Below are 8,381 nucleotides of genomic sequence, written 5' to 3' on the forward strand. Positions count from 1 at the left end.
CACGCACACACGCACGCACCTTCAGGAACATCACACTGTTAAGTCAACAGTCAACAAATCACCTGAGATTGTGGCTTCAATCAAGGTGGGACAAGGTGCACGCAGTCAACACACTTCTGCTGATGTCTATGGCGTTATTTTTGTGCCACTATTCTGAGCGCACGTAAAACAAATTTGAGCGCACGTAAAAAAAGTTTGCAGGTGCAAGTGTTGTATTTTGAGGAGAAATTTATTTTGAGCGAAGAAAAGCTGAATTTGAGTGAACAAAATTCATTCCTGCGTGCAAAAAATGTATTTCAGTGTTTGCTATTATCCAAACAAGTTTTTGCATTTGAGCGCAAATGCAAAAACTCTCGCTCAGTTTTTGCATTTGCGCTCGCTCGCAATGTGTTGCTCGCGCTCTCGACATTTCTGCCCGTGCGCCCTCAACATTTCTGCCTGTGCGCCCTCAACTCTTCTGCCCGTGCGCCCTCAACTCTTTCTCTACACTGTTATATTTGTGCCACAAAACCAGCCAATCACAGACTTGGATGCAAAAATATCTGATTGGCTGTTCTGGTCTCCAATCAGCTCGAAATGACGAAATGCAATATCCCAGAATCCATTTCGTCCAAAATTCAAACGAGGCAGTGGCGGAGGAACACAGAGTGGCGGAGTTTGAAATATTACTCTTTCTGGGTCACAAAATAAACTTTAAAGATATTTTCATGCAAGAATGGTGCTGTGTAAACTTCTAATATCTGCTCGATTCATCAAGACATCACATATTTGCATACGTGCTCTAACGTTTACGGAGATGCCTTGTTACCCACCAGCTGACCGCATAGCTGGACTGGCCATTGGGCATCCCGGGCATTTGCCCGGTGGGCTGATGATGATTTTTCATTTTTATGTTTGTTTGTTTTTGTAACGGTATAAACAATGAAAGGTGGTGGATTAGCCAATTGGTCATGATCAACTCTGGGCTGGACCAATTACAATACATCCGTATTGAGGGGAAAAGGAACGCGATTAGTCCCGTACTTCAGCTAGAATGAAAAAAAGACACAAAGCTGGAGTTATTCTGTCTTTACGCTGTCAGCTGCCTCTTCTCCCCTCATTCTCCCTCCCTCCCTCCCTCTCCTGTTGCTACTCCAATCATGAAACTGATCAATGATCAGCTGATCGTCTCTCTTGTTTGTTTATCTCCCACTTTGCGCCAGAAACAGGAAACCAGCGGATGTTGCACTAAACAACAACAGCAGCACGTTCAAGCTTGATAAGCTGTTGTTATAATTTATTTTAAATTAATTTCTAGTATCAGCTGATGTTTGCTGGAGCCACAGCTGTAAAAGCTGCTGCTCATGATATTGGTTTGGAAACATGAAGGTGATACAAATCATACATATATACCAACAAGACAGTGTACATCACTGTCACAACAGCAACAGCGTTTGTTTTAGTTTTGTCTTTTTTTCATGTCATGTCATGATGTCATGATGACTGTGAGCAGCTTCGGTAGCAAAGGCAATATAATAACTCTGAAACCAACAGTTTACACATCACTGGGGGCTCCTTCATGCATGACAAAGGTAATTTCTTAGAAACTGAGACATTTTAAGAGGATGTAGTTATCTGGTGCATCAGTCCTGTTGACACACTGACCTACTCTACCTGTGCTCATTAATGTGCTTCTTGGTCTCACTGTGCTTATAGGGAATCTGGGTCAAAACGTGCATCCAGTCCCCCCGGGACATGAAACAGATACCGATATAGACAGGACATGACAAAAGTTCGTTACTAATCTCTACACACATACACAGATTTCACTGCATTTGATGAACTATACACTGATGTGTCTGTTTAGAAAGTAGCAAAAGCATTTATGAGAATCGCATATTGAGAATTTTTTTCAATGAAAATATTCCTTTTAGGCCTAAAAAGGTCTTACATGCAAGTCTACAGCTCTGCCTAATTTGGTATGCATGGATCTTGCCCAGTGTCAGCCAGGAGAGGCTGTAGCTGCCATCAGTCTTAGTTGGATACATGGTTAAGAAAATGAATGGATGAATGCATCTCTAAGAATATCCACTGCAAGCTCTACTCACTCTCAAATTCTCTTGCTACATGGTAGGACGACGCAGTACTTATCCGCAGTTATTAATGTCCTTAAATTCATCAATGCTGTGGTCACACTAAGGAACAGTGGTTAGAGACGTCAGCACGACCACAGCTATTGCGACTGTGTGCACTGAATTTGGAGTTTCATCGACTTTGAAATGTTTTTTTAACTGACGGGGACCAGTCACTGAAACAGCCACAACTACTGTCTTCTCATAGATTTGAAAAGAGAAGAGAAATGCCTCCACAAATAATAATGCAGTTGCTTGATATAGGAATAAAACTAGAACACAACCTGTTGGCAACCAGCCGAGTCGAGTTCCCTATTGCAAAGAGATGCGTTGAGCAGACGAGTTGCAATTGTGTTGTCTTTGTGTTTACAAATTCAAATCATTTTCAAACTGTTACCAATTTGCCTGAGAGTGATTGCAGTTAAACTGAGTCAGACTGACTTTTTGGAGACAGGTAGCCTCCCACCAGGTGACCCATGAAATCCATTTACTATCAAAAGTGCAAGATACTCAACCTCTTGTTACTAGCCGGTTGCCACAACTACTTGAAGGCAAAAGAATTCAGTGCAATCATTGGGTAAACAAATTCTTCCTCACTGCCTCTCGTATTTTTTTTTAACTCTAGTGTGATTTTAGGCTTTTAATGTGAGAATACTTTCAAAGCTGATTTGGACCATAAAATCTACCTTGGCAAGAAACCAAAAAAGAGAACCGAATCAGTCATCAAAAAATTAAGGCAAGCTGGAAACCCGCTGGTGACCTCTCATCACCTGATGTTCTAAAAGCAGCCAAAAATCCCGAAGCACATGCCCCACATTCTCACCCAAAGGGACCATCAAGGACATCAAAAAGGTTTACACGCTATCACAATACACGTGCACAGAACCAGAAAAACCAAAATAAAAACAAATGGAATTATGCAGGATTTATTTGTTTCCTTTGACAAGCAGAGTAGTAGCAGCAGTAGATTTGTAAGCAATAATACAACAGAGGAAACTGTGCAACTATCTCAATTCATTTCTTCAATGCATTAGAAGAAACAAACACTATTTAGAGCCTCAGCTCTATCACTGACACCGATTAAGGTGACGTCTGCTCTTCCGTCTGACGTAAACCAAAACAAAGAACTAATTTCTTCTGGGAGACTTAAGGGAAGTGGGCGAGAGAGAACACAACCAGGGTGACATACTCATACTGGAACGCAACATTCATTTGAGGCCTAAAATATAAACAGTTAGCAACCCAGCCTAAACTGAGAAGTGCTGGGAGGTCTTTAGACAACATAACATATCCTTGAATTATTAGAGGATATTACATTGTTAAACAATTACACTCAGAAGTGAAATTATTTTTAATTTATTTAATAAGATCCACAAATTTAAATCTGATAGCTTCCTTTAATATATTTGGGGATTTGAATCTGCCTTGTTAGGACAGTGTTTGTGTGTTCATACCTCCTGGGTGCGACTACTCTCTCCAGACTCCGTTAGCAGTTTGATCGGTGTGGATCGTTGAGATACAGTCCCCTCATCCTCACGGTCCTCCTCGGAGTCATCCTCTGATGTGCTAGATATGGCCTCCTCACTCGGGGGAGGAGGTGCGCTAGCTGCAGTCTTCCTCTGGAGAATCGTCTCCTCTTTACTGCTCTTGCTGCTGCCAAGATCCACACGCATGCACACAGATCAACGTATGTATAAACACATACAACTATCGTTCATGTATTGTACATTTTACAGTTTAGTCAAGCAGCAGAATCCCGATTATTTTTATCATGTCTAATGAGTCATCAGATCAGAAATGGCACCATGTTCTTCCACAACATCTCCCAGCAGAAATGTGACTAAACATGTAACTGAAACAGACTTCATGGTTCCCAAAGGCTGTACGAGTTTGAGCCCATGATCTCTGTATACAGAGGATTCTGCAAATGTTATCCCTGACCGCAATATTAGGAGGAGAACCTTGCAAAGCAAGCAAGAAAAAGCAGATATGAAGGATAAGAGTTATGAAACACAATTCTTATTCTCAGAAAAATGGCAACAGGTACACAGAGCAGCTTTTGGGGATGTAGATTAGCTTGTACAGGGAAAGCTATCTGAAGCACAGAACACAAATGGACTTCAATTGCATGCTTAAACATGTAGATTCTAATTTCTATTTCTACAGCAAATCAAAAATAAGCATTTCATATGTAAGGGTCTTGCTAATGTAGGGAAAAGCACATGAGGACTTGCATTATCCTATTTTTTCCTGTGTGCATACATATTTATTTGGAAAATATATTAACATATAAATGTTTTTTGAATTCAAAAAATAGGGGAAAAGTGTAACATTGCTTGTGGTTAAACAAAGCTGTGTGCATGAGGGCACAGTGACATCGGGCTGATTTATTTTTCATGTAATAAATAAAAAGCTACAACACAAAGGTTGATGTGTACATGGTAGCTCTACACTCACCCCAGCACTGATTTTCCTGTTTCCTCTGGCTTGCGCACTGTGAATGGGTTTGGATCCGCTCCCACTGTTTTGGGCATAAATTCCCTTTATGATCAGAAAATAGCTATTAGTCGACATCCTGCATAACAACAACAGCTAATAAATTCAGAACACACTGTTTATCAGAGACATGTTTCACTACCAAAATCATTGCTTTTGTATGTGTATATCCACCTTGCAGAGTTGGTCATGGCAATGCAGAACGTGTCATCAAAGGAGGTAAGTTCATACGGTTTGAAGAATTCCGTGTAAATGTCAATACTCTCGTCCAACTGGTTCATTCTCTTCACTTTGACCTTATTCATATTTTCCTCACAGGGAACTGCATCCAAACAGGAACAGAATTTTTTTTTTTATATTTATAACAATTACAACCGCTTCACCCACACACTTTCAACACAAAAATACACTATATCGCCAAAAGGATTTGCTCATTTGCCATCACACGCCTGAATTGAATAACATCCTATTCTTAATCCACAAGGTTTAATATGATATGACATCAGCCCACCCTTCTTCCACAAGGTTTTGGAGTGTGTTTATGGGAATTTTTTGCCATTCTTCCAGAAGCACATTAGTGGGGTCAAACACTAGTGTTGGATTAGAAGGCTTAGCTCGGATTCTCCACTCTAATTTATTTCAAAGGTGTTCTATTAGGTTTAGGCGAGACACCTCGAGTTCTTCAACACCTATCTTGCTAGTCAGTGTTTTAATCGACCTTGCTTTGTACTGTGATACACAACTATCTTTGAACAGGAAGGGGTTATCCCCAAACTGTTCTCACAAAGTTGAGAGCATCAAATTTTCCAAAATGTCTTGGTTTGAAGCATTAAGAGTTTCCTTTCACTGGAACTAAGGGACTGAGCCCAATTCCTAAAAAACACAACCCCACATCATAATCCCCCCTCCATCAAAATTTTAACTTGGCACAAGGGAGTCACGCAGATCACGTTCTTGTGGCAACCACCAAACCCAGACTCCTCCATCAGATTAAAGAAGATTCATCACCCCAACGAACTTGGGACTTTCTGCACAGGTAGTATATTATCATATTACTGGAATTCGACAAGCTCATGAGACCAACCCATTCTTTCACAAGCATTTGTAGAAGCAGAATGCATGCCTAGGTGCTTGATTTTTACACCTGTGGCTAGGGTTGTGCGATATGACCAAAATTTCATATCCTGATATAAGACATTATCGTCCCGATAACGATATAAATCACAAAAATTTAACATTTTCTGTAAATTCTGTGAATCTCGGGCAGCTCGACTTGCGTGAAGCGTTTCCAGCTGGGCGTCGTGTACCTGGAGTCGAGTGTTTTAACTGATGTGTGAAACAATATATTTTTAGACATAAGTTGTAACGGCCGCCGTTTTCCTTGTATTTATTACACAGCGTGCTGCGGGGAAAAGCCTGCTCTAACGTTTGAGTCTAAGGTTTATTTTTTAGCACCTGACGGCTCTTTTTTGCTTCTCATCCGTAAATACTCTGCATAGTGTGATTCAGTTTATTTTGAAAAGTCTCAACAGGATCTTGAGCTTTATTGTGAAAGGTTTATGTGGAAAACAAACAAGCGGACACGCAATGGTTTTATCGTCTTTGTTGCTAACGACAACGCATAAATACAGACACTTGTCCGTCCGTAGTGCGGTTATATAAAATATAAGAGAAAGAGAGAACTTTAAGAAATTAATATGGCCACTACAGTGACCATCAAAACGATGAAAGAAATATTGCAGTAAACAGTTTATTTTGCGACACCACGAAACAAAATGAAACGATAGACATTTTTATATCGTCATCCGATATACATCGTTGTATCGAACAGCCCTACCTGTGGCCATGAAAGTGTTTGGAAGACCTGATCTCAATGATTTGGCAATATAGTGTATATTTAAACAAGTCAGTTACAACATCAGTATAAGGTTTGTTGAATCCTTAGATTGGTCTGCAGAGTTATTTTGCATTTATTTTTTACCAACAATAATTGCAACCAAATACACAGTTCCTGCTAGGCTAAGGAATATGGTAAGCAATGACAGACAAAGCCATTGATGGTTGGTCGTTCAAATCAGTTTCATAAATAGTTCTGTTTCTTACAATTAAAACCATTAAATTCATTGACAATACCTTCATCATAGGGGACAGGAAGGTAGGACAGGACTCCCTCTGACCACCAGAGTGTATAGCTACAAACAAATAAGATACACAGCATTAAAATATTAAAACTTTTGAGAAGGTGAACGCAACCTAAAGTCTGAATTAGTCTCTTCTGGGACTTAACCTACATTTGGAAAATTGGCCTGTCTGGACCACCTAGACTTTTATTCAATGTGAGCAATTTGAGCGAACGCTCTTATGATGATCTGGTTTAGCGTGCGATGTGCTTCTTACTCCTCTTTGAGAGGAAAAGCGCAAAGTGTGGAAGCTGAATTGAATTTAGCTGCAGCCATGCTAATTTCTTGGAATAATGACTGAGCTACTTTGGCCCATTGTGGCTACACAAATTCGTGGCCTGAAAAAGAAAATTGGGTCTGCTTTTACGTAAGCATGAAGACAGTATGAAGCAACCAAAGTGAATACACTCTCACACTTACGCGCATAAATAACAAGCACAAAATCACTCTGGGTCAAAACATGAAGTGAATTGCAGTCATTACTGGATCATGACTAGGACAGACCAATTGATAAACTGACATTGTGAAATTTGTAGGACATCAGCTTGAACAGACAACACCTGCATGAACAAACAACAGGTGATAGAGACATGTGTCATACGGACATGCTTATGTACTGCATGGTGGTTCTAAGAAGACACAAAATAAACAATCAACCACATAAACAGAAATACAAGGAAAAAAGATTATTGATATTTTCTTAGTATGTAGCCCTGTCTTATCATATATTCAATTATATTTAACAATATCTCACATAAAAGGATTTCAGATTTCACCGAAGCGATCATAGACTCCCCAATAAAACGCATAACCTAACATTACCTCGAGACAAACTGACAGCAACAACTGTTATATTCTATCTTAAAGATCAGATTTGATCTTACAATAGAAATTATATCATATCCAGATACTACAGACATCAGTGGCAGTGTTAAATTACCACTAGGATAATTACAAGGAGAGTAATTACTGTGTTAAGTAGAGGTGGGAATCACCATACATCCCACGATACGATATTATCACAATACTTAACGCACGATACGATATTATTGCAATTTTTAAAAATATTTTGCGATATTCAGATTCTCTACATAAAGGTAAACTTTATCAATATTCATTTTATCTAATATCGAAGTCTCACACTCAGTCTTTCTCTCATTTCAGTCAGTTTTATTGTTGACAAACTGAACGTTTGTATTACAGTCTAGTCCAACTTAACTGAATGCAACCATCTGGTACAATTATAGCTATTCTGAACAATGAAATTTCTGAAAACTATGCAGCCCATTCAGCAACTGAAGAATTTGAAAGTAAATTAAAACAAAATATAATTTTACATTAAATAAAAAAGTTTTAAACTTAATTAAAATAAAACATGTCTTAAATTAAAATAAGTAAACTGTCATGTTTATTGCTGCCAAAAAAAAAAGTTAAACACATTTGGACAGTGAAGGAATGTCAGGATTCTTGCTCAGAAAAAGGATCAACATGCTCTGAAGTGCCTGTGTTTCCTCTGGATCTCCTTCCCTAAGTTTAGCATTCCTGTGCTTTCAGAACCCACGCATAAGATACCAATTTGCACATAGACACAGGT

At 39.2% G+C, this 8,381-nt stretch overlaps 1 protein-coding gene across 3 annotated transcripts in view; it reads right to left on the reverse strand.

The window, feature by feature from the left end:
* Positions 1–8,381, reverse strand: part of fig4a (FIG4 phosphoinositide 5-phosphatase a) — a 54,673-nt gene that overhangs the window by 15,256 nt on the left and 31,036 nt on the right. For 2 of the 3 annotated variants that reach the window (XM_005914539.2, XM_042226013.1), the window contains exons 18-21: positions 6,741–6,799; positions 4,782–4,929; positions 4,569–4,652; positions 3,566–3,764 (exon numbers count right to left, since the gene is read on the reverse strand). In XM_005914539.2, the coding sequence (XP_005914601.1) occupies positions 3,566–3,764; positions 4,569–4,652; positions 4,782–4,929; positions 6,741–6,799 (490 nt within the window). The remainder of the gene's footprint in view (positions 1–3,565; positions 3,765–4,568; positions 4,653–4,781; positions 4,930–6,740; positions 6,800–8,381) is intronic. The other variant, XM_005914540.2, reaches the window with a different exon arrangement.

This window comes from Haplochromis burtoni, unplaced genomic scaffold (assembly GCF_018398535.1).
Source record: "Haplochromis burtoni strain Fernald_Lab_line unplaced genomic scaffold, NCSU_Asbu1 Contig_8, whole genome shotgun sequence".
Classification (NCBI taxonomy): domain Eukaryota; kingdom Metazoa; phylum Chordata; class Actinopteri; order Cichliformes; family Cichlidae; genus Haplochromis; species Haplochromis burtoni.